The sequence below is a fragment of the Heterodontus francisci genome, chromosome 4 (assembly GCF_036365525.1).
Source record: "Heterodontus francisci isolate sHetFra1 chromosome 4, sHetFra1.hap1, whole genome shotgun sequence".
Taxonomy (NCBI): Eukaryota; Metazoa; Chordata; class Chondrichthyes; order Heterodontiformes; family Heterodontidae; genus Heterodontus; species Heterodontus francisci.
In genome coordinates, this window is record NC_090374.1 from 7,972,580 (window position 1) to 7,999,859 (window position 27,280).

Sequence of the window (27,280 nt, forward strand, 5' to 3'; positions counted from 1 at the left end):
AGAAGGAGGCCATTCGGCCCATTGTGTTCGCACTGGCTCTCTGAAAGAGCAATTCCCTCAGTTCCATTCCCCTGTCTTCTCCCCATAATCCTGCACATTCTTCCTTTTCATAAAACTGTCCAATTCCCTTTTGAATGCTTCAATTGAACCTGCCTCCACCACGTTCTCAGGCAGCACATTCCAGACCTTAACCACTCGCTGTGTGAAAAAGTTTTTCCTCATGTCACTTTTGCTTCTCTTACCAAATACTTTAAATCTGTGCCCTCTCGTTCTCCATCCTTTCACAAGTGGGAACAGTTTCTCTCTATCTACTCTGTCCAGACCCCTCATGATTTTGAATACCTCTATCAAATCACCTCTCAGCCTTCTTTTCTCCAAGGAAATCAGTCCTAACTTCTCCAATCAATCTTCATAACTGAAATTCCTCATCCCTGGAACCATTCTCCTGAATCTTTTCTGTTCTCTCTCCAATGCCCTCACATCTTTCCTAAAGCACGGTGCCCAGAACTGGACGCAATACTCCAGCTGAGACCAAACTAGTGTCTTATACAAGTTCACCATAACTTCCTTGCTCTTGTGCTCTTTGCCCCTATTAATAAAGCCCAGGATACTGTATGCTTTATTAACTGCTCTCTCAACCTGTTCTGCCACCTTCAATGACTAATGCACAAATACACCCAGGTCCCTCTGCTCCTGCACCCTCTTTGGAATTGTGCCCTTTATTTTATATTGTCTCTCCATGTTCTTCCTACCAAAATGAATCACTTTACATTTCTCCACATTGGACTTAATCTTCCACCTGTCTGCCCATTCCACCAACTTGTCTATGTCCTTTTGATGTTCGACACTATCCTCCTCACAGTTCACAATGCTTCCATGTTTTGTATCATCTGCAAATTTTGAAATTGTGCCCTGTACACCAAGGTCTAGGTCATCAATATATATCAGGAAAAGCAAGGATCCCAACACTGATCCCTGGGGAACTCCACTACAAACCTTCCTCCAGCTACATAAGCTCAAGGCCTGGCAGTCTCGATTTTAACTTGTATTCAGATCCCTTCATGGCCTCACCACTCCTTATCTCTGTATCTTCTTCCAGCCCTACATCTTTCGACATCTCTGTGCTACTCCAATTCTGGCCTCTTGAGCATCCCTGATTTTCAACACTCCACCATTGGCGGCTGTGCCTTTATCTGCCAAGGTCCTAAGCTCTGGAATTCCCTCCCTAGACCACTGCCTCTCTACCCCTCTTTCCTCCTTTAAGATGCTCCATAATCCTACCGTTTTGACTAAGCTCTTGGTAGCCTGTTCTGATATATCCTTATGTGTTAAATTTTGCGTTATAATGCTCCTGTGAAGCATCTTGGGATGCTTTACCACATTCAAGGTGCTATATAAATCAGAGTTGTTGTTGTTGACTGTCTCCGCCTATGAAGAATATGAAGAATAACCACTTGGGGGGTGGGGGGGGGTGGGGGGGGGGTGGGGGGGGGGGGGGTGTCATTCGAGTTGGGCAACGTACCGTCAATCTGTCGCTGTGGTAAACCTGCAACAGGCAGCAGCCTCGGTGAATTCATCATCTTTCTGACCAGCGAGGTATCCAATTGCTCCAGGCCAGGCCCAAACATGGCAAACCGGGGTTCCGCCTGGGACACCAGAGAGTAGAAGAAGGAAGTCACTGAGTTGTAGACCGGGTGGCTCAATTTCCAGTGCTTTCTGCTCTCAGGGAAACTCTTCAAATACCTGTACACACCCACCCCAAAAAAAAAAACAAGCAGTTATGTTTTAATCATATTACCACCTCACCTTGTATTATTGAACAGCATTGGTAACAGAACACAAGGCCAAAGTGCAGGACACAAGAAGGATGAAAAGTATAGGAAAACAAAGAAGAAAATTCCGAAATAGTCACTAAATGACAGCAACAGGCTTGGATCTTAAAAAGCCACTGATTGTCCAACACAGGAACAGGAGGAGGCCATTCAGCCCCTCGAACCTGTTCCACTCCATGCACTCAACTTGGCTCCATATGCCTTAATGACCTTTTCTAGCAAAAATGTATTAATCTCAGATGAATCCCTACTGCTGTCTGAGGGAGTGAGTTCCACACATCCACCACTCTTTACATGAAGATTGTTTCCTAAATCCTGAATAGCCTGTACCTGATCTTAAGATTATATTCTCTCGTCCTAGACTACACCACCTCCACAACCCCAGCCCAAATTATTTATCTCCACTGACCTGACAAATTCCTTTCAAAATTTTAAAACTTTAAATCACCACTTACCCTTTTATATTCCAGGGAATACAAGCATAGTTTAATGTAATCTCTCCTTATAATTTAACTGTTGGAGCCTAGTAACATGCTGGTGAAACTGTACTGCAATTCTTCCATGATAATGTATCCTTTCTAAGCTCGAGTGCCAAAAACTGGACACAGTTCTCCAGATGTGGTCTAACCAGGGCTTTATATCACTGTCATAAACTTTTCAACCCTTTATATTTTAACCTGGTTATAAAGGCCAACATTCTATAATGTTCTATACAGATGGAATCCTAAATTTCTTTAGACCTCCAAGCTTTTCACCATTTAAAACATCTGCACATCTATTGTTCTTTTTGATCCAAAATGGATGATGTCACACTTATCGGAGTTGAACATGTGTTTAATCAATCACTGTCTCTTTGTAGTTTATGAACCTGTCTACAGAACTTACTCTAGGATCAATCATTGTGTCATTGGCAATCTTGGACATATATCATAGAATGGTTACAGCACAGAAGGAGGCCATTCAGCTCATTGTGTCTGTGCTGGCTCTCTGCAAGAACAACTCACCTAGTCCCACATCCCTGCACATTTTTCTCTTCAGATAATTATCCAATTCCCTTTTGAAAGCCATGATTGAATCTGCCTCCACCAGAGTCTCGGGCAGTGCATTGCAGATCCTAACCATTCACTGTGTAAAAAAAAATTTGCTCAGGTCACCTCTGGTTCTTTGCCGATCGCTTTAAATCAGTGTCCTCTGGTTCTCGACCCTTCCACCAATGGGAACAGTTTCTCTCTATCTACTCTCAGACCCCTCATGATTTTGAACACCTCTATCAAATCACCTCGCAACCTTCTCTTCTCCAAGGAGAACAGCCCCAGCTTCTCCAATCTGTCCATGTAACTCAAGTTCTTCATCCCTGGAACCATTCTTGTGAATCTGTTCTGCACCCTCTCCACATCCTATTGGATGCAATATTCCAGTTGAGGCCAAACCAGTGTTTTATAAAGGTTCACCACAACTTCCTTGCTTTTGTACTCTGTGCCTCTATTTATAAAGCCCAGGATCCCATATGCCTTAGTAACCACTTTCTCAACCTGCCCTGCCACCTTCAACCATTCATGCATATATACCCCCAGGTCCCTCTGCTCCTGCACCCCCATTAGAATTGTACCCTTGATTTTATATTGTCTCTCTTCATTCTTTCTACCAAAATGTATCACTTCACACTTCTCTGCATTAAATTTCATCTGCCATGTGTCCGCCCATTCCACCAGCCTGTCTATGTCCTCTTGAAGTCTATCACGATCCTCCTCACAATTCACAATACTTCCAAGTTTTGTGTCATCTGCAAATTCTGAAATTGTACCCTGCACACTCATTTAGCAAACAGGGTTAAGGAAAATCCCAAAGCCTTTTATTCATATATAAGGAGCAAGAGGGTAACTAGAGAAAGGATTGGCCCACTCAAGGACAAAGGAGGAAAGTTATGCGTGGAGTCAGAGAAAATGGGTGAGATTTTAAACGAGTACTTTGCATCGGTATTCACCGAGGAGAGGGACATGACGGATGTTGAGGTTAGGGACAGATGTTTGATTACTCTAGGTCAAGTTGGCATAAGGAGGGAGGAAGTGTTGGGTATTCTAAAAGGCATTAAGGTTGACAAGTCCCCAGGTCCGGATGGGATCTATCCCAGGTTACTGTGGGAAGCGAGAGAGGAAATAGTTGGGGCCTTAACAGATATCTTTGCAACATCCTTAAACAAGGGTGAGGTCCCGGAGGACTGGAGAATTGCTAATGTTGTCCCCTTGTTTAAGAAGGGTAGCAGGGATAATCCAGGTAATTATAGACCGGTGAGCCTGACGTCAGTGGTAGGGAAGCTGCTGGAGAAGATACTGAGGGATAGGATCTATTCCCATTTGGAAGAAAATGGGCTCATCAGTGATAGGCAACATGGTTTTGTGCAGGGAAGGTCATGTCTTACCAACTTAATAGAATTCTTTGAGGAAGTGACAAAGTTGATTGATGAGGGAAGGGCTGTAGATGTCATATACATGGACTTCAGTAAGGCGTTTGATAAGGTTCCCCATGGCAGGCTGATGGAGAAAGTGAAGGCACATGGGGTCCAGGGTGTACTCGCTAAATGGATAAAGAACTGGCTGGGCAACAGGAGACAGAGAGTAGCAGTGGAAGGGAGTTTCTCAAAATGGAGACGTGTGACCAGTGGTGTTCCACAGGGATCTGTGCTGGGACCACTGTTGTTTGTGATATACATAAATGATTTGGAGGAAAGTATAGGTGGTCTGATTAGCAAGTTTGCAGACGACACTAAGATTGGTGGAGTAGCAGATAGTGAAGGGGACTGTCAGAGAATACAGCAGAATATAGATAGATTGGAGAGTTGGGCAGAGAAATGGCAGATGGAGTTCAATCAGGGCAAATGCGAGGTGATGCATTTTGAAAGATCCAATTCAAGAGTGAACTATACAGTAAATGGAAAAGTCCTGGGGAAAATTGATGTCCAGAGAGGTTTGGGTGTTCAGGTCCATTGTTCCCTGAAGGTGGCAACGCAGGTCAATAGAGTGGTCAAGAAGGCATACGGCATGCTTTCCTTCATCGGACGGGGTATTGAGTACAAGAGTTGGCAGGTCCTGTTACAGTTGTATAGGACTTTGGTTCGGCCACATTTGGAATACTGCGTGCAGTTCTGGTCGCCACATTACCAAAAGGATGTAGATGCTTTGGAGAGGGTGCAGAGGAGGTTCACCAGGATGTTGCCTGGTATGGAGGGCGCAAGCTATGAAGAGAGGTTGAGTAGATTAGGATTATTTTCATTAGAAAGACGGAGGTTGAGGGGGGACCTGATTGAGGTGTACAAAATCATGAGAGGTATAGACAGGGTGGATAGCAAGAAGCTTTTTCCCAGAGTGGGGGATTCAATTACTAGGGGTCACGAGTTCAAAGTGAGAGGGGAAAAGTTTAGGGGGGATATGCGTGGAAAGTTCTTTACACAGAGGGTGGTGGGTGCCTGGAACGCGTTGCCAGCGGAGGTGGTAGACGCGGGCACGATAGCGTCTTTTAAGATGTACCTGGACAGATACATGAATGGGCAGGAAGTAAAGAGATACAGACCCTTAGAAAATAGGCGACAGGTTTAGATAGAGGATCTGGATCGGCATAGGCTTGGAGGGCCGAAGGGCCTGTTCCTGTGCTGTAATTTTCTTTGTTCTTTGTTCATTAAGATAGATCATGAAAAGCAGGGGTCCTAATACTGACCCCTGGGGAACTCCACTATATACCTTCCTCCAGTCTGAAAAACAACCGTTCACCACTACTCTGTGTTTCCTGTCACTCAGCCAACTTTGTATCCATGCTGTCACTGTCCCTTTTATTCCATGGGCTTCAACTTTGCTGATAAGCCTGTTATTTGGCACTTTATCAAATGCCTTTTGGAAGTTCACCACATCAACCACATGACCCTCATCAACCCTCTCTGTTACCTCATCAAAAAAACTCAAGCAAGTTAGTTAAATGCAATTTGCCCTTCACAAATCCATGCTGGTTTTCCTTAATTAATCCACATTTGTCCAAGTGACTGTTAATTTTGTCCTGGATTATCATTTCTAAAAGTTTTCCCAGCACCCAGGTTAAACTGAAAGGTCTGTAGTTGCTGGGCTTATCTTTGCACCTTTTTTTGAACAAGGGTGTAATATTTGCAATTCTCCAGTTCTCATGGAAGGAGAATGAAGATTATGGCCAGTGCCTCTGCAATTTCTACTCTCACTTCCCTCAGTATCCTCGGATGCATCTGATCCAGTCCTGGTGACTTATCAACTTTTAAGTACAGCCAGCCTTTCTAATACCTCCTCTTTATCAATTTGTAGCCCATTCAGTGTCTCAACTACATCCACTTTCACCATGACCTGTGCGGCATCCTCTTCCTTGGTAAATACCTTAACTATGCCCTCTGCCTCCATGCATAAATCCCCTTTTTGGTCCTACATCCCCTTTTACCACCCTTTTACTATTTATATGCGCATAGAAGATTTTTGGATTCTCTTTTATGTTAGCTGTTCTGCTCGTGTCATACTCTCTCTTTGCTTTTCTTATTTCTTTTCTCATTTCACCTCTGAATCTTCTATATTCAGCCTGGTTCTCACTTGTATTATCCACCTGACATCTGTCATAAGCACCCTTCTCTGCTTCATCTTACTCTCTATCTCTTTCATCATCCATGGTGCTCTAACTTTGCTCTACCTTTCCTCTTCGTGAGGATGTACCTCGATTATACCTGAACTCTTTTTTTTTCTTCTTTCTTCTTCTTCTTTGGCCTCCTGGTCTCGAGAGACAATGGGTAAGCGCCTGGAGGTGGTCAGTGGTTTGTGGAGCAGCGCCTGGAGTGGCTATAAAGGCCAATTCTGGAGTGATAGCCTCTTCCACAGGTGCTGCAGATAAAATTGGTTGTCGGGGCTGTTACACAGTTGGCTCTCCCCTTGCGCTTCTGTCTTTTTTCCTGCCAACTGCTAAGTCTCTTCGACTCGCCACGCTTTAGCCACGCCTTTATGGTTGCCCGCCAGCTCTGGCGATCACTGGCAACTGACTCCCACGACTTGTGATCAATGTCACAGGACTTCATGTCGCGTTTGCAGACGTCTTTAAAGCGGAGACAAGGACGGCCGGTGGGTCTGATACCAGTGACGAGCTCGCTGTACAATGTGTCCTTGGGGATCCTGCCATCTTCCATGTGGCTCACATGGCCAAGCCATCTCAAGCGCCGCTGGCTCAGTAGGGTGTATATGCTGGGGATGTTGGCCGCCTCGAGGACTTCTGTGTTGGAGATACAGTCCTGCCACCTGATGCCAAGGGTTCTCCGGAGGCAGCGAAGATGGAATGAATTGAGACGTCGCTCTTGACTGACATACGTTGTCCAGGCCTCGCTATCATAGAGCAAGGTACTGAGGACACAGGCTTGATACACTCGGACTTTTGTGTTCCGTGTCAGTGCGCCATTTTCCCACACTCTCCTGGCCTATAAACTACACCCAGTAGTGTACTGGTATCTCTGTTGTTTCTTAGCTGTAACAAAATAGATTCTGTCTTTGATCTCTCTCGGACATCCTCTCCCCCCAGCACTGTAATGTTCTCCTTGATCAATACTGCCAGCCTGCCTCCTTTCTTTCCTTCCCTATATTCCTTGAACACCTTATATCCAGGAATGTTCAGTACCTAGTCCGGTCCTTTTTTGAGCCTGGTCTCCATTATTGGCACAACATCATATTTCCACGTGGCTATCTGCACCTGCAGCTCACCACCCTTACTTACCACACTCTGTATGTTCACATACATGCACAGTAAACCTAATTTAGACCTTAATACATTGCCTCTTACTCTGACCCCACATCCAACTTTACTATTTCTTACTGTAATGCTATCTGTCTCTCCCAATTCTTTGTGCACCATGTTTTTCCCCTCTAATGTTACTGCCTGGATCCCACATCCCCCCCCCCCCACATCCCCCCCTCCCCCCCACCACAATAGCGCCAGCAAACTGCCCATAAGGAAATTGGTCCTGGTTCTGTTCAGGTGCAACCTGTCTGACCTGTACAGATCCCATCTCCCCTCGAACCGATCCCAATGTCCCAGGAATCTAAAGCCTTCACTCCTGCACCATCTCTCGAGCCACGCATTCATCTGCTCTACCCTCCTATTTCTATACTCACTAGTGCGTGGCACTGGGAGTAATCTGGAGATTACTATCGCTGAGCTCCTGCTTGCTGGTTTCTTTCCTAGCTCCCTGAAATCTGCCTGCAAGACCTCATCCCTCTTTCTACCCATGTCGTTGGTTCCGATATGGACCATGACCACTGGCTGTTCACCCTCCCCCCTCAGAGAGCTCTGCAGCCACTCAGTGACATTTTGGACCCTGGCACCAGGGAGGCAACATACCATAGAATCATATAGAAAGTTTAAAGAAAAAGTTCCATGGTGTTAAACTGTGGAACTTCACCAGTCAGCACTCTCCCTCGTGCCGATGATACTTTTAGTTTTTATTGTACCTTGCTCCCTGACATTCACACTAATTCTGCTTTGCTGCTCTGTCTCCGAACTCCTTCAGCTACGCACTCCTCACCTCAGGGCTTTCCAAAGAACCAATCACCTACCTACTGTCCTGCGACGTCACTCTGTGATTTTTGTTTTTGTTCATTTCTTCTCCCAGTGTTCCATCCAACTCCCACTGACCCCACCCCCCCACCTTTACCTCTGGGCCTCTGGCACTGTTTTCCCTCAGGTGCAGTCTCTCTCTGACTCCCCACCTCCGCTTTTACCTGTGAATCTCTGCTTTCCCTCAGGCACACTGTTTCTGATTCCTGCTGAATCTCTGCCGCTAATTCATTAATAAATATATTTATTGTGGGACGCTACGATTCACTTCTTTCCAATTCAAGTACATACCCATTATTCCTACTGTCTGTGTTTTGTTGCCTGAATAATCTCCTAATCAGGTTAATAATTTGCCTTTAATTTCATAAGTTTTAATTTGAGCTACCAGTCTCTTATGTGGAACCTTATCGAATGCCTTCGAGAAGTCTATATAAATTACATCCATAAACATTCCCGTCTTTAATTACTTTCTCAAACAATTCAGTTAGGTTCATTAGACATAACCATTACAAATCTATATTGGCTCTCTCTAATCAGCTTAATTTTCTCTGTGTCTAATTATATATTTCAATAACTTCACGACAATAAATGTTAGATTAACTGGTCTATAATTTCCTGATTTCCCCCTCCTTTCCTAAAAAATTGAATTATATTTGCAATTTTTCAATCTAAAAGGGACAATTCCTAAATCGACAGCACTATGGGAGATTATGGCTAAAATATTTGCAATTTCATTGAAAACACTGAGGGGTGCAAACCATCAGGTCCCAGTGATGTGTCAGCCTTTAACACCATTGTTTTTTTCTAATACTGTTTTCTTGCTTATGTTAACTTTAGTGAATTCCAGTCCTTCATCCAATTTGTTCGGATTGTGATCACTGGTCGATAGATTTTCCCTCACTGAGATTAATAACCAGGAAAGAGAGGAAAACTGAGGAAGTTCCACAGTTTGAGACCATGAGAATGGTTCAACACCTCCAGCCTCTAAGATTATGCTATTTTACTGTACGGATCAGTCTCAATAGCTTTGTCAGTTCAGGAATTCCCACCCACAACACAGCTCCATCCCAAAACAGAGCAACAGCAAGTCAGAGCTGGAGATGACAGTGATTGGCAAATTAAAGATAAAAAATCCTAAGTATTGAGAAACATATAAAACATTGGGTTGACAACAGTTAGGCAGAACACTGTGTGCATTTCGGGTTATTGTTGTAGTCTTATGCAGACCCCCCCCCCCACCTGCCAAGACTGAGGCATATTCATTTTGTCATATGAACATTGATTGGAGTGAGGAAACAGAAATGTGGGGGCTACTGTCCTGGATTTTTACCCACAAACAAACAAGAGAAATTGGAAGTGAGAAGCCAAATTGTTCCCAATCAAAAAACAGCAAGATTTTCATCCAGGTTTTCTTGTGGTTGTGTGTGCGCGAATACTAACTTGTAGCTCCTCAAGCCAGGGTGAAGTAACTTGGGATAAGTTAAAAGCACTGCCTATGGAGGAGCTGAGAAATATGGCTGAGAAGTGTGGAGTCACTGTATGTGGCAAGGCTAGGAAGTCTGAACTCTTAAGAATAGTGGCTAACCATTTTCCCCTTGAATCAGAAGCAAAAACAGGGTTAGAAATAGACTCCGACAGGGTATTGCTTGCAAAGATACAATTGGAAGAGAGGAAACTTGAATTAGAACACAGGGAAAGAGAAAGAGAAATAGAGAGACAGGAAAGAGAGAGCAGAAACAGCCTTCCAGAAGGAACATGAAGACAAAAGAGAGAGAGGAGAGAGAAAGAGAAAGAACCTTCCAGAAGGAATGCGAAGAGAGAGAGCTGAAGCGGCTTGAGTTAACTCGGGGGTGACAGAGTAACCCCAGTGAAAGCATGGCCAATATGGAGGAGCGTTATGCAGGGCTGGGTACAGAATTGTTAAAACGATCTCAACTAATCCCAAAATTCAATGAGGAAGATGTGGAAGGATTTGTTGTCCTTTGAGAAACTAGCAAGGCAGCCAAAATGGCCAGCTGAGACCTGGCCTCTTTTATTACAAAGCAAGCTAACTGGAAAAGCCCATGAGGTTTATTCCCTGTTGCTAGATGAGAGTTCATCAAATTATGAACTGACAAAAAATGCTATCCTCGGGGCATATGAATTCGTACCCAAAGCCTATCGCCAAAAGTTTAGAACCCTCAAGAAGCAAGCTAATCAAACCTATCTAGAGTTTGAAAGAAGTAAGCATTTGGCTTTTGACCAGTGGCTGAGGGCTCTTAAAGTACAGCTCAGTTACGAGAATCTCAGAAGTAATTCTGTTACAGGAATTTAAACACTCTCTCCCACTCTCCATAAAGACCCATGCAGAGGAGCAGCAGCTTCAGAGAGCCCGGCGAGCGGCCGTTCTGGCTGATGATTTTACTTTAATTTATAAGTCGGCTTCCCAGGGGAGAACCTTTCCTAGTCACCCCCAACAAATCCGAAAAGGACAAACGGCGGGAAGGTGATAGGAGCCCAAACAGTCCTGGGAGAGAAAAGTAAAGCAAGAGACCAGGGGGCCCCTCCTCGAGCCAAAAAGAAATGTGCTGTGATCAGGAGTGAGACCCAGAGACCTGTGTGCTTCCATTGTAATAAGGCAGGTCATCTAAAAGGTGACTACTGGAAACTAAAGGGAAAACCTGTAGGGTTAATCAGGACACACCCGCTCAGTGAAGAAGGAATCCTAGAGGGTAAATCAACATCTGACATGTGGGAGTCTTTCAAACGTCAGCTGATTAGAATCCAGGACCAGCATGTTCCTGTGAGGAAGAAAGACAAGTTTGGCAAGTTTCGGGAACCTTGGATAACGCGGGATATTGTGAGCCTAGTCAAAAAGAAAAAGGAAGCATTTGTAAGGGCTGGAAGGCTAGGAACAGATGAAGCACTTGAGGAATATAAAGACAGTAGGAAGGAAGTTAAGCAAGGAGTTAGGAGGGCTAAAAGGGGTCATGAAAGGTCATTGGCAAACAGGATTAAGGAAAATCCCAAGGCTTTTTATACATATATAAAGAGCAAGAGGGTAACCAGGGAAAGGGTTGGCCCACTCAAGGACAGAGATGGGAATCTATGCGTGGAGCCAGAGGAAATGGGTGAGGTACTAAATGAGTACTTTGCATCAGTATTCACCAAGGAGAAGGACTTGGTGGATGATGAGCCGAAGGGTGGCACAGTGACGCAGTGGTTAGCACTGCAGCCTCACAGCTCCAGGGACCCGGGTTCGATTCCGGGTACTGCCTGTGTGGAGTTTGCAAGTTCTCCCTGTGTCTGCGTGGGTTTTCGCCGAGTGCTCCGGTTTCCTCCCACAGCCAAAGACTTGCAGGTTGATAGGTAAATTGGCCATTATAAATTGCCCCTAGTATAGGTAGGTGGCAGGGAAATATAGGGACAGGTAGGAATATGGAATTAGTGTAGGATTAGTATAAATGGGTGGTCGATGGTCGGCACAGACTCGGTGGGCCGAAGGGCCTGTTTCAGTGCTGTATCTCGAAAAAAAAAGGGAGTGCAGATAGTCTCAGTCATCTCATTATCAAAAAGGAGGTGGTGTTGGGTGTCTTGCAAAGCATTAAGGTAGATAAGTCCCCAGGGCCTGATGGGATCTACCCTAGAATACTGAGGGAGGCAAGGGAAGAAATTGCTGGGGCCTTGACAGAAATCTTTGCATCCTCATTGGCTACAGATGAGGTCCCAGAGGACTGGAGAATAGCCAATGTTGTTCCTTTGTTTAAGAAAGGTGGCAAGGATAATCCAGGAAATTATAGGCCGGTGAGCCTTACGTCACTGGTAGGGAAACTATTAGAGAGGATTATTCGGGACAGGATTTACTCCCATTTGGAAACAAACAAACTTATTAGCGAGAGACAGCATGGTTTTGTGAAGGGGAGGCCGTGTCTCACTAATTTGATTGAGTTTTTTGAGGAAGTGACGAAGATGATTGATGAAGGAAGGGCAGTGGATGTTATCTATATGGACTTCAGTAAAGCCTTTGACAAGATCCCTCATGGCAGACTGATACAAAAGGTGAAGTCACACGGGATCAGAGGTGAGCTGGCAAGATGGATACAGAACTGACTCGGTCACAGAAGACAGAGGGTAGCAGTGGAAGGGTGTTTTTCTGAATGGAGGGATGTGACTAGTGGTGTTCCGCAGGGATCAGTGCTGGGACCTTTGCTCTTTGTAGTATATATGAATGATTTGAAGGAAAATGTAGCTGGTCTGATTAGTAAGTTTGCGGACGACACAAAGGTTGGAGGAGTTGCGGATAATGATGAGGATTGTCAGAGGATACAGCAGGATATAGATCGGTTGGAGACTTGGGCGGAGAAATGGCAGATGGAGTTTAATCCGGACAAATGTGAGGTAATGCATTTGGAAGGTCTAATGCAGGTGAGAAGTATACAGTAAATGGCAGAACCCTTAGGAGTATTGACAGGCAGAGAGATGGGGGCGTACAGGTCCACAGGTCACTGAAAGTGGCAACGCAGGTGGATAAGGTAGTCAAGAAGGCATACGGCATGCTTGCCTTCATTGGTTGGGGAATAGAGTATAAAAATAGGCAAGTCATGTTGCAGCTGTACAGAACCTTAGTTAGGCCACACTTGGAATATTGCGTGCAATTCTGGTCGCCACATTACCAGAAGGACGTGGAGGCTTTGGAGAGGGTACAGAGGAGGTTTACCAGGATGTTGCCTGGTCTGGAGGGCATTAGCTATGAGGAGAGGTTGGAAAAACTCGGATTGTTTTCACTGGAACGATGGAGGTGGAGGGGCGACATGATAGAGGTTTACAAAGTTATGAGCGGCATGGACAGAGTGGATAGTCAGTAGCTTTTTCCCAGGGTGGAAGAGTCAGTTACTAGGGGACATAGGTTTAAGGTGAGAGGGGCAAAGTTTAGAGGGGATGTGCAAGGCAAGTTTTTTACACAGAGGGTGGTGAGTGCCTGGAACTTACTGCCGGGGGAGGTGGTGGAAACAGGTACGATAGCGACGTTTAAGAGACATCTTGACAAATATATGAATAGGAAGGGAATAGAGGGATACGGTCCCCGGAAGTGCAGAAGGTGTTTAGGCAGGCATCAAGATCGGCGCAGGCTTGGAGGGCCGAATGGCCTGTTCCTGTGCTGTACTGTTCTTTGTTCTTTGAGAGCGAAAAGAACAAGCTGTGGCTTTAACTGCAGTAAGAGTGCAAGCCAGGAAGCTTACTACTGCAAGTGCAGGAAAAGTTAATAGGATTCCTGAAGGTTATCAGGGTTTTATGATTGAAGGGAGAGTAACCCCACACATCGAGTGGGGCAAGCAAGCCCATAGTAATCCTCAGGGACACAGGTGTGACTAGATGCCTTTTACTGGGAAAAGGCCTGACCTTTCCCCCAGAGAGTGACATGAACACCAGAATGGTGGTGAATGGTATTGGAGGGCAGTGTATGCCTGTACCTGTACACTGGGTGCACCTTAGTATTGGAGGGCAGTGTATGCCTGTACCTGTACACTGGGTGCACCTTAGTATTGGAGGGCAGTGTATGTCTGTACCCGTACACTGGGTGCACCTTAGTATTGGAGGGCAGTGTATGCCTGTACCTGTACACTGGGTGCACCTTAGTATTGGAGGGCAGTGTATGTCTGTACCTGTACACTGGGTGCACCTTAGTATTGGAGGGCAGTGTATGTCTGTACCCGTACACTGGGTGCACCTTAGTATTGGAGGGCAGTGTATGTCTGTACCTGTACACCGGGTGCACCTCAGTATTGGAGGGCAGTGTATGCCTGTACTTGTACACTGGGTGCAGCTTAGTATTGGAGGGCAGTGTATGTCTGTACCCGTACACTGGGTGCACCTTAGTATTGGAGAGCAGTGTATGCCTGTACTTGTACACTGGGTGCAGCTTAGTATTGGAGGGCAGTGTATGTCTGTACCTGTACACCGGGTGCACCTCAGTATTGGAGGGCAGTGTATGTCTGTACCTGTACACTGGGTGCACCTTAGTATTGGAGGGCAGTGTATGTCTGTACCTGTACACCGGGTGCACCTTAGTATTGGAGGGCAGTGTATGTCTGTACCTGTCCACTGGGTGCACCTTAGTATTGGAGGGCAGTGTATGTCTGTACCTGTCCACTGGGTGCACCTCAGTATTGGAGGGCAGTGTACGCCTGTACCTGTCCACCGGGTGCACCTCAGTATTGGAGGGCAGTGTATGTCTGTACCTGTCCACTGGGTGCACCTTAGTATTGGAGGGCAGTGTATGTCTGTACCTGTCCACCGGGTGCACCTCAGTATTGGAGGGCAGTGTATGTCTGTACCTGTACACCGGGTGCACCTCAGTATTGGAGGGCAGTGTATGTCTGGACCCGTACACCGGGTGCACCTTAGTATTGGAGGGCAGTGTATGTCTGTACCTGTCCACTGGGTGCACCTTAGTATTGGAGGGCAGTGTACGCCTGTACCTGTACACTGGGTGCACCTTAGTATTGGAGGGCAGTGTACGCCCGTACCTGTACACCGGGTGCACCTTAGTATTGGAGAGCAGTGTATGCCTGTACCTGTACACTGGGTGCACCTTAGTATTGGAGGGCAGTGTATGTCTGTACCCGTACACTGGGTGCACCTTAGTATTGGAGGGCAGTGTATGTCTGTACCCGTACACTGGGTGCACCTTAGTATTGGAGGGCAGTGTATGTCTGTACCCGTGCACTGGGTGCACCTTAGTATTGGAGAGCAGTGTATGTCTGTACCTGTACACTGGGTGCACCTTAGTATTGGAGGGCAGTGTATGTCTGTACCCGTGCACTGGGTGCACCTTAGTATTGGAGGGCAGTGTATGTCTGTACCTGTACACCGGGTGCACCTTAGTATTGGAGGGCAGTGTATGTCTGTACCTGTACACTGGGTGCACCTCAGTATTGGAGGGCAGTGTATGTCTGTACCTGTACACCGGGTGCACCTCAGTATTGGAGGGCAGTGTATGTCTGTACCTGTACACCGGGTGCACCTTAGTATTGGAGGGCAGTGTATGTCTGTACCTGTACACTGGGTGCACCTCAGTATTGGAGGGCAGTGTATGTCTGTACCTGTACACCGGGTGCACCTCAGTATTGGAGGGCAGTGTATGTCTGTACCTGTACACCGGGTGCACCTCAGTATTGGAGGGCAGTGTATGTCTGTACCTGTCCATTGGGTGCACCTCAGTATTGGAGGGCAGTGTATGTCTGTACCTGTCCACTGGGTGCACCTTAGTATTGGAGGGCAGTGTATGTCTGTACCTGTACACCGGGTGCACCTCAGTATTGGAGGGCAGTGTATGTCTGTACCTGTACACTGGGTGCACCTCAGTATTGGAGGGCAGTGTATGTCTGTACCTGTACACCGGGTGCACCTCAGTATTGGAGGGCAGTGTATGTCTGTACCTGTACACTGGGTGCACCTCAGTATTGGAGGGCAGTGTATGTCTGTACCTGTACACCGGGTGCACCTCAGTATTGGAGGGCAGTGTATGTCTGTACCTGTACACTGGGTGCACCTCAGTATTGGAGGGCAGTGTATGCCTGTACCTGTACACCGGGTGCACCTCAGTATTGGAGGGCAGTGTATGTCTGTACCTGTACACCGGGTGCACCTTAGTATTGGAGGGCAGTGTATGTCTGTACCTGTACACCGGGTGCACCTCAGTATTGGAGGGCAGTGTATGTCTGTACCTGTACACTGGGTGCACCTTAGTATTGGAGGGCAGTGTATGTCTGTACCTGTACACCGGGTGCACCTTAGTATTGGAGGGCAGTGTATGTCTGTACCTGTACACCGGGTGCACCTCAGTATTGGAGGGCAGTGTATGTCTGTACCTGTACACTGGGTGCACCTTAGTATTGGAGGGCAGTGTATGTCTGTACCTGTACACCGGGTGCACCTCAGTATTGGAGGGCAGTGTATGCCTGTACCTGTACACCGGGTGCACCTCAGTATTGGAGGGCAGTGTATGTCTGTACCTGTACACCGGGTGCACCTTAGTATTGGAGGGCAGTGTATGTCTGTACCTGTACACCGGGTGCACCTCAGTATTGGAGGGCAGTGTATGCCTGTACCTGTACACCGGGTGCACCTCAGTATTGGAGGGCAGTGTATGTCTGTACCTGTACACCGGGTGCACCTTAGTATTGGAGGGCAGTGTATGTCTGTACCTGTCCACTGGGTGCACCTCAGTACTGGAGGGCAGTGTATGTCTGTACCTGTCCACTGGGTGCACCTTAGTATTGGAGGGCAGTGTATGTCTGTACCTGTACACCGGGTGCACCTTAGTATTGGAGGGCAGTGTATGTCTGTACCTGTACACTGGGTGCACCTTAGTATTGGAGGGCAGTGTATGTCTGTACCTGTCCACTGGGTGCACCTTAGTATTGGAGGGCAGTGTATGTCTGTACCTGTCCACTGGGTGCACCTTCGTATTGGAGGGCAGTGTCTGTCTGTACCTGTCCACCGGGTGCACCTCAGTATTGGAGGGCAGTGTATGTCTGTACCTGTACACCGGGTGCACCTCAGTATTGGAGGGCAGTGTATGTCTGTACCCGTACACCGGGTGCACCTTCGTATTGGAGGGCAGTGTATGCCTGTACCTGTACACCGGGTGCACCTCAGTATTGGAGGGCAGTGTACGCCTGTACCTGTACACTGGGTGCACCTTAGTATTGGAGGGCAGTGTATGCCTGTACCTGTACACCGGGTGCACCTCAGTATTGGAGGGCAGTGTATGTCTGTATCTGTACACTGGGTGCACCTTAGTATTGGAGGGCAGTGTATGTCTGTACCTGTACACTGGGTGCACCTTAGTATTGGAGGGCAGTGTATGCCTGTACCTGTACACTGGGTGCACCTTAGTATTGGAGGGCAGTGTATGTCTGTACCTGTACACCGGGTGCACCTTAGTTTCTGGTCTGGTGACCGTTTGCCTGTGGAGGCGGTTGACCTGCTCCAGGGTAATGATCTGGCGTGGGTGAAGATGGTAGCCTCCCCATTAGTAAAAGAGAGACTGCAGGAGATCAGAGAAACAGGACAGTTTTGGGAGATGGTCCCCTGCAGTTACCCTGAATGTGTAATGAATCAGGCCATAATCAAACCAGCTCCCCAGAGGAGACTGCATTGGCACTGCAGGGAGATGACCATGAGGTCTGTCTGTCCGAGAATTTCTTTGCAAAGTTAGAAGTCCAGGGAATGAATTAAATGGATTTTCCCCAGCCGAGGCTCAGCGAGCTGACCCAGTATTGAGAGAGTTAGCACAGGCTGCCCAGTCTGAAAGTGAAGCAGAGGGAGTCCCTGATTGCTACTATTTAAAGAATGAGGTACTGATGAGGAAGTGGAGTAAGGAGTGGACAGCAGTTCACCAGTTAGTGGTGCCGCAGATGTACCAGAGAGAAATATTACGAAGGGCCTACGAGACTACAGTAGCTGTACATGCCGGTAAACGAAAGACCAACACCCACATAAGACAGCAGTTTAACTGGCCAAAACTCCACAAAGATGTGGTGGAGTACTGCAGGATGTGCCACATGTGTCAGGTTGAGGAGAAACCCCCACCGACAGTGAAACCTGCACCCCTAAGTCCTGTACCGGTGTTAGGAGGACCCTCCAGCAGAGGGCTGGTGAATTGTGCGGGACCCCTGCTGAGAACAAAAGGGGACAGGCAGGCACAAGGCTGGCAAAAGGTTAGAAAGGGAAGGGGAAAAAGTGACCAAGAGAGCAGGTTAAAGGAAGTTCGGGAGGAATCCCAGATGTAAACCCATACTGTCCAGTCAGCCAACCCCGAAAAATTTGAAAAGTTAGACCCCACATCCTCTGATGTAAATGCAGATACTAGAAGCACCCCGCCAGAGTTGCTAACAGCATTTACAGGAACCTACAGAGACAAAGAAAGACCTCGAGGGGATGACACAGTGGCGCAGTGGTTAGCACCGCAGCCTCACAGCTCCAGCGACCCGGGTTCAATTCCAGGTACTGCCTGTGTGGAGTTTGCAAGTTCTCCCTGTGTCTGTGTGGGTTTTCTCCGGGTGCTCCGGTTTCCTCCCACAAGCCAAAAGACTTGCAGGTTGGTAGGTAAATTGGCCATTATAAATTGTCACTGGTATAGGTAGGTGGTAGGGAAATATAGGGACAGGTGGGGATGTGGTAGGAATATGGGATTAGTGTAGATTAGTGTAAAATGGGTGGTTGATGGTTGGCACAGACTCGGTGGGCCGAAGGGCCTATTTCAGTGCTGTATCTCTAAACTGAACTAAACTAGAAGCTGTGAGGGTGATGCCTCTCCTAGTCAAAGTGCCACAGGGGAATGCAGTAGAGTCTGCACAAATACCTTTAGGCAGGGGTGTCCCAGAGGACAAAGGGGAAATTAGCAAAGAATCCTCCCCCACAGTCCAAAAAAAGAAAACCACCCTGAAGTCAAAAGCCTTTGCATGACTCAGCAAAGCACTGAACGAGAGTTCAGGATAGACCCGCCCTCTACTGTCACTCCTGAGGAAAAAAATTCCAACTTAGGGCTAATTAAATCTCCAACCTCAACAGGAACAAAGACTCTAGGCAGTCATGGAAATGGGCAAACTGAAAGAAAACTTCCCCAAAGAACCACATGTTTATTAGGATGCCAAAAAAGGGTAGATAAAGCAGCACTGCCACCACGAAAAAACAGGCTGTAATAAGTTTTAGGATTTGTAAATGAATGTGAATAAATGAGAGACAGTGACGCATGCTTTTTTTCCCGTATCTTATATTTTATCTCTTGACCCTTTTTAATGAAATACGCTTTTCTCCAATCGCATTTCATTCCACTGGGTGTGGAGGTGTCATGCAGGCCCCCACCTGCCAAAAATGAGGCATATTAATTTTGTCATATGAACATTGATTTTAAACTGAAGCGAGGAAGTGACTTGTTAAACAGATCAGCCGTAAATGTAAATGGAAAAATACATTTACATACTAACAGACAGTGCTTGGAGGGACAAAGGGGCTATTCCCTGCTCCAATTAAACCCACAATGGACTTTGAGCACCAGGTATTGTGTGTAAGAAGAGACATTCCAGGGTCAGCTAAGACAAAAGAATCCACAAACAGACGTGGTCAGACCAGCTAGTCACATGATTAACATGCTTGGCAACCTGGGTTTTTCTGAATTGTGCCAAGAGTTTGAACTGAGAAAGACTATTTGCTCCTGGAGTGAGAAGACCTCTCCTGTCTGCTCCCATCTCTTTCTCATAAGCCTCTGGACCCACTGAGGACACATGAACTTCAAGAGAGAAAAGTCTCCTACAGTGAACAAGATTTAAGAAGAATACTGGGCCCCAATGAAAAGCAAGACCTACCTACAATCAAGGACTTTACAGCGAGCTTGAAGAACAGTAACCAAAACCATCTTCAGGTATTGCCTCAAACTTCACTTTATTTCTTCTGCTCTTTTCTGTCTCTATCTGCATGTGTGTATTGCATATGCTTGCTAACGTGGGCGTTTTGCATATCCGTAGGCGTCAACCGAATTAGAGTTTAAGTTTAATAAAGTTCAACCTTTTTTCTTTAACCCTAAGAAACATGTTTGGCTAGTTTCTTTTCCTTCTAATTGGAAGTTAGTGAACAAGTATTCACTAAGCGGGAGCTAAAAAAACACGGTGTGTTTAAAATTAAACCCTGTTACAGTAAGACCAGGTGAAGGCTGAGAGGAAACCCTAGACCCCTTTCTCACCTGGTCAAATAACAGTAGAAAGGTTATTAAATCCATAGGAAGCATACAGTGCAGATTCATCAAGATAATGAACAATGGGAAACTACAGTTCTGAGGAGAGATTTGACATATGGAAACTACAGTATCAGACAAAGATGGAGATTTGACAGAGGTTTTAAAATTATGAACAGCTTTGATAGAGTGAAAGGCAAATGACGATTTCCTCTGGTTAACATTGAGTGACAAGGGACATAGGATAGTGGGAACATAGGAGCAGGAGTAGGCCATTCAGCCCATCGAGCCTGCTCTGGCATTCAATACAACTTGCAGTGGTGTTTATTTGGTCTAATCCCTCTTACTTGTTTGCTTCCCATACACTTTAATATTCCTCTTTCTCCCAATTCCCTTTTAAAAGAATTTACAGACTTCAGAAGTGGCTTGTGGCACAGAATTCCAGTTTAACCTCCCTCTGTAAAGGCATTTCTCATAGCCTCCTTTAATTATTATTTTTGTGATTAGTATAAATCTGTGTCTCTTTCAGTCATACTTTGGCAAAAATATAATCCATTATACAGAAAAAAAAACAGTAATTTTCAGCCAGCTACAGCAAGTTCTGTAACACTCATTATAAATGCCACTTTACAGGGAAGTGCCTAGTGAGCAGACACTTCGAATTAGAATTAGAACATTACAGCGCAGTACAGGCCCTTCGGCCCTCGATGTTGCGCCGACCTGTGAAACCATCTGACCTACACTATTCCATTTTCATCCATATGTCTATCCAATGACCACTTAAATGCCCTTAAAGTTGGCGAGTCTACTACTGCTGCAGGCAGGGCGTTCCACGCCCTTACTACTCTCTGCGTAAAGAAACTACCTCTCACATCTGTCCTATATCTATCACCCCTCAACTTGAAGCTATGTCCCCTCGTGTTTGCCATCACCATCCGAGGAAAAAGGCTCTCACTATCCACCCTATCTAACCCTCTGATTATCTTATATGTCTCTATTCAGTCACCTCTCCTCCTCCTTAGAGCACTGAGCCCTGTGGTGACAGACTCATGGATGAATATCCTGTTAATTCTGATTGGCTTGGCTGACACGTGAGGAATGGCCAGTTCCAAAAGGTCACTCCAATGTCCGTACAATCAGATCCGAGAGATTCAGTGGGAGAGAAGGAAAATGGATTGTTTTATAAAACAGTGTCTCACTTACGCTGCCATGTAGTCCTGCTCTGAAGTGTCTGTAAGTGATCTACTCAGTAATGCTGCATCTGGCAGTGAGAAACAGTCCACAGAATTCCAGTGAGGGATATCCCGCAGCAGGAAGTAACGCCACAACAGTGGGTCGCGCACCATGGCATTCCAATAACGGTTAACACACCCCAGTCGGCATAGCTCCCGCGGAGACAGTAAGGCCATGATGTGCAGCTGCACCTCCACCTAGAAAAACACGACAGAAATTTCAACCTAGCAAATCCCTGCATTTTAAACTCAGGAGGAAGAGAATAGCAGCTCCCCAAGGAAAAGTTCAGGAATGAAGAATTAACTTTTGTCGTATGATTGGCTATTGGTTGCGGCGTTAAAGTGTCAAAGCATGGCAACAGTTGGGTTTTTTTTAAGACATACGCTTCTTTCCAGTTTAGAAGCTTGTGTTTATTTCCAACATGGTTAAGTTGTTGGGGTTTAAATGGTGCATTTTCCCCTCTGGGAACTGGTTTGAAGCTAACCCACACTGATGGAATGAGTAACTCCCCTTTCTGCTGGCTGTAAGTGTTCCATGTGAAATGAGTTTCTCCATTTGACCCAGTTTCTAGTAGATCCACAGCACAAAATTGACACTAATTTGGTCATAAATGGTCAATTCTCAGGAAAGGTATAGAAGTACATAAACAGGAGGGATGAGACAAGGGAGATATAAAATCAGACTAAAGGAGGCTTAGAATGCACAGGCTGGATTTTACCTCGATGGCAGGGGTCCAGACGATGGGTCGGAAGGTAGAGGATTACCCTGCCTTGGCCCTGTTTCGGACCCCCGGCCGAATTAATTGCTTGCTGAGGGGGATGCTGCCCCTTTAAGGGATGAACTCCTGCCTCCAGAGCTGCCAGCCAATCAGAGGGCCTGCAGCTCAGCAGTATTAACAGCACCACTGGGAGCAGTGTCCGCTGCTGGTACTGCAGCAGGCTGGGAGCAGCGAACATGGAGGAGACCCCAGGATCCAGGTAAGTGGGGTCGGGGTCACCGGGGCCATTCAGGAAGGCCCTGGTGAGGGAGTGTGAAGTGTGGTTGGTGAGGGGAAGGGGGTAATCTTGCCGCAGGAGTGGCCTTCATCACCAGGGGGCCCTCCAGGGGGCATGGATTGCCCCCAGAGGAGGGAATTCCCCCCATCCTGAGCCCAGGAGGAGGCCACCAGGTCTCACCTGGCGGTGTCTAAGCAGTAGCAGGTCCCTCCGACGTTAGTCAAAAGGGAGCGGAGGTGGGAAATGGCCATTAATGGACCACTTAATGGCCTCAATTGGCTTCTGGGTAGGAAGGTCATCCTTGACTAAATTCTATGGCACTCCACCCTCGCCTTCCCTCACAATTTTCTGACCACCACCCAACCCCCCCACCCCACCTCCATTCCCATCTCTACAGGGCTCATAAAATTCTGGTCCATGTGTGCAATTGCACAGAGTGTGGCAAATAAGATTGATAAAGAACAAAGAACAGTACAGCACAGGAACAGGCCATTCGGCCCTCCAAGCCTGCACCGATCTTGATGCCTGCCTAAACTAAAACCTTCTGCACTTCCAGGGCCCATATCCCTCTATTCCCATCCTATTCATGTATTTGTCAAGAAGCCTCTTAAACGTCGCTATCGTACCTGCTTCCACCACCTCCCCCGGCAACAAGTTCCAGGCACTCACCACCCTCTGTGGAAAGAACTTGCCTCGCACATCCCCTCTAAACTTTGCCCCTCTCACCTTAAACCTATGTCCCCTAGTAACTGACTCTTCCACACAAACTGCACACACAAGTTGTCACATGGGATTATAACAGCGGCAATAATGGAGACCTGACTCAAACAAATAGAGGCGTGGGTACGTAACATTCCTAGCTGTAGTGTATTCAGGAAAAATAGGAACAGGAGTAGACTATCTAGTCCATGAGATCATAGCTGACCTGGAACCAAATTGAGTATACCCGCCTTTGCCCCATATCCCTTAATATCTTTGGTTAACAGAAATCTATCAATCTCGGATTTCAAATTAACAATTGATCCAGAATCAATTGCCGTTGGTGGAAGGCAGTCCCAAACTTCTACCATCCTTTGTGTGTAGAATTGTTTCCTAATTTCACTCCAGAAAAGTCTGGCTCTAATTTTTAAATTATGACCACTAGTCCTAGACTCCCCAAATAGTTTTTTCCAATCTCCCCCATCTGTTCACCTTAGTATGTTGAAAGCTTCATTTAAATCACTCCTTAACCTTCTAAATTCCAGAAAATACAACTCTAGTTAGTTTAATCTCTCCTTGTCTTACACCTTGAGCTCCAGGTATCATTCTGGTAAACCTACACTGGGTATGGCGGGGGAAAGTGACGTTGAGGTAGATGATCAGCCATGATCACGTTGAATAGCGGAGCAGGCTCGATGGGCTGAATGGCCTACTCCTGCTCCTATGTGCCTAACCAGGGCTTTGTATAGCTGAAGAATATGAAGAATGAAAAGGAGGTAGGGCGAGAGTATTCATCAAAGATAGTACGACAGCTCTGGAAGGGCTAATGGCCCAGATTTTGGAGTAGAAATAATGTTGAGGTATGTCATTGATCAACATTGTTAAGGAGTAAATTGGACAACAAATTCCAGCGTCCACAAATGCACAGTTAAAGGAAATATTTGAAGGAAATAAACTTGCAGGGCTACAGAGATCAAGCAGGAGAGTGGGACTGACTGGATAGCTCCGTGGAGAGCTAGCATGGACTCGATGCGCTGTAAATGACTCTGTGACACTTTTTGCGGAGATCAGGAAGTTGCTGTACAAGTGGTCCTGCTGCTCCAGAAACTTGGCCAGAGACGTGGCATTCAAATACACAGTAGGTCATAAACTGAAATACTCAGGTGATCGCTACCAACTAACGACTCCAGAAAAAGTTCGCATTTGTCCATTTAAGTGTAAATGGATTTTTAATGGCATGATAAGTCTTAATTACTGCCAAACAACCTCTCTAGCACTGAAAATTAACTTTTAGAAAAGCAGAGTCTTATTTCTTCAGATTTCAATTATTGTTGGATATATTAAAAAATTAAAATACATTTTCCTTTCCTCTCTGTCACCTTTATCTCTCAATTCCATCTTTCTTATTAGCTGACTGGTTAAGGGACAATGCTTACCCTGTACAAGTCCTAGAGCCCCTGTAGAGGTCACTGTGCAGTTTTGGCTCTCTAATAACGCACATTCCACAAAAACCCATGGAACGTCTGTGGACAAGTGTAAGTGAAATAAATGGCTAATGGCATTTGATCACTGCTGACCACAAAATCCATTGAACCTGAGGATTGGAAGACTGAATCTATCTGGTTAAAGTTAAGGAGCAGAAGAGGAGTTATTCTGCTGCTGCATGTAAACTAAAAACCACCAAATAATGAGAAGAACGTACAGAAATAAATTTCAATAATTATGATACACTAACACAGACTGCGGAAAAAATGTGTAAAAGGCAAAGAGGGAGAGAATTCCTGAAACGTTTACAAGAGAACATTCTTGATCAATGCGTTTCCAGCCTGAGGAAGAAAGCAGTACGGGATCTAGTTACAGATTCAGAGAAAGTTTAAAGCACAGAAAGAGGCCACTTGGCCCATCGTGTCTGTGCTGGCCGAAAAACAAGCCACGCAGTCTAATCCCACCTTCCAGCATTTGGCCCTGCAGATTACGGCACTTGAGGTGCATATGCAGGCTCCTTTTGAATGAGTTGAGGGTCTCTGCCTCAACTACTCTTTCAGGCAGTGAGTTCCAGACCCCCACCATCCTCTGGGTGAAAAAGTTTTTCCTCATCTCTCTAATTTTCCACCAAACACTTTAAATCTTTGCCCCCTCATCAATGACCTCTCTGCTAAGGTGAATAGACCCTTCACCTCCACTCTATCCAGGCCCCTCACAATTTTGTATATTTCAATCAGATCTCCCCTCAGCCGTCTCTGTTCCAAGGAGAACAACCCCAGCCTATCCAATCTTTCCTCATAGCTGCATTTTTCCAGTCCTGGCAACATCCTCGTAAATCTCCTCTGTCCCCTCTCTAGTGCAATTACATCCTTTCTGTAATGAGGTGATCAGAACTGCACACAGTACTCAAGTTGTGGCCGAACCAATGAGTTATACAGTTCCAGCATAACCTCCCTGCACTTGTATTCTATACCTCAGCTAATAAAGGAAAGGATTCCATATGCCTTCTTAACCACCTTATCGACCTGTCCTACCTTCAGGGATCTTTGGACATTCACTCCAAGGTCCCTCACTTCCTCTACGCTTCTCAGTATTTTCCCATTAATCGTGTATTTCTTTGCCTTGTTTGACCTCCCCAAATGCATCACCTCACACTTCTCCAAGTTGAATTCCATTTGCCACATTTCTGCCCATCTGACCAGACCATCAATATCTTCCTGCAGATACAGCTATGCTCCTCATTATCCACCCCACGGCCAATCTTTGTGTCATTTGCAAACTTCTTGATCATGCCCCCTACATTTACGTCCAAATCGTTAATATATACCATAAAAAGCAGGGGACCCAGTTCTGAGCCCTGTGGAACGCCACTGGAAACAGCCCTCCAGTCACTAAAACACCCGTCAACAATTACCCTTTGTTTTCTGCCACTGGGCCAATTTTGTATCCACCTTGCTGCATTTCCCCGGACCCCGTGGGATTTTATTTTTTAACCAGTCTACCATGAGGGACCTTGTCAAAAGCCTTGCTGAAATCCATGTAGACCACATCAACTGCACTACCCTCATCTATCCTCCTTGTTACTTCTTCAAAAAATTCAATCAAGTTGGTCAGACAAGATCTTCCCTTAACAAATCCATGCCGACTATCCTTGATTAACCTGTGCCTTTCTCGGTGACAGTTTATCCTGTCTCTCGGAATAGATTCCAACAATTTGCCCACTACTGAGGTTAGACTGACTGGCCTGTAATTATTCGGTCTATCCTTCACTCCCTTTCTAAACAGAAGTACAACATTAGCAAATTTCCAATCCTCTGGCACCACACCTGTATCCAGTGAGGACTGGAAAATGATGGTCAGACCCTCTGCTCTTTTCTCTCTTGCTTCTTTTAACAGCCTGGGGTACATTTCATCTGGCCCTGGTGATTGATCTACTGTCAAGGATGCTAATCCCATTAATACTTCCTCTCTCCCATCCTCTATCACATCCAATTCTTCACACCCCTCTTCCTTAACGACAATATCTGCATCGTACCCCCTCTTCTGTGAAGACAGACGCAAGTATTCATTAAGAACTATACCAACATCTTCCGCCCCGACACATAGGTTCCCTTTTTGGTCTTTGATGAACCCCACTCTCTCCTTAGTTATCCTCTTACTGTATTGATAAAACATCTTTGAGTTCACCTTGATTTTGCTTGCTAATCTTCTTTCATGTCCTCTCTTAGTTTTCCTAATTTCCTTTTTGATTTCACCCCTCCACTTTCTATACTCCTCTCAGCTTTCTGTAATATTGAGTTCTCAGTGTCAGACATAAGCTTTCTTTTTCTGCCTTATCTTCCCCTGTACGCTCCTTGACATCCATGGGGCTTTAGATTTGTCTGTCTCACCCTTTTTCTTTGTGGGACCATGTTTACTCTGAACCCCTTGAATCTCCCCTTTGAATGCCTCCCACTGTTCTGACACAGATTTACCTTCAAGTAGTTGTTTCCAGTCCACTTTCCCTAAATCACTCCACAGTTTAGTAAAATTGGCCTTGCCCCAACTGAGAACTCTAACTCCTCTTCTATCTCTGTCCTTTTCCATAATTATGTTAACACTGACTGAATCACTACCACCAAAATGTTCTCCCACTATCACTTCTTCCACCTGCCCATCTTCATTTCCTAAAATTAAATCTAAAACTGCACCCTCTCTTGTTGGACTTGCTACATACTAGACAA

The 27,280-nt window shown here is 46.0% G+C and overlaps 1 protein-coding gene across 2 annotated transcripts in view; it reads right to left on the reverse strand.

Moving 5' to 3' along the window:
* The window catches only part of fbxo4 (F-box protein 4), a 77,859-nt gene that overhangs the window by 46,985 nt on the left and 3,594 nt on the right, over window positions 1–27,280 (reverse strand). For both annotated transcript variants that reach the window (XM_068029111.1, XM_068029110.1), the window contains exons 2-3: window positions 21,349–21,575; window positions 1,523–1,743 (exon numbers count right to left, since the gene is read on the reverse strand). In XM_068029111.1, coding sequence (XP_067885212.1) covers window positions 1,523–1,743; window positions 21,349–21,575 — 448 coding nt within the window. The remainder of the gene's footprint in view (window positions 1–1,522; window positions 1,744–21,348; window positions 21,576–27,280) is intronic.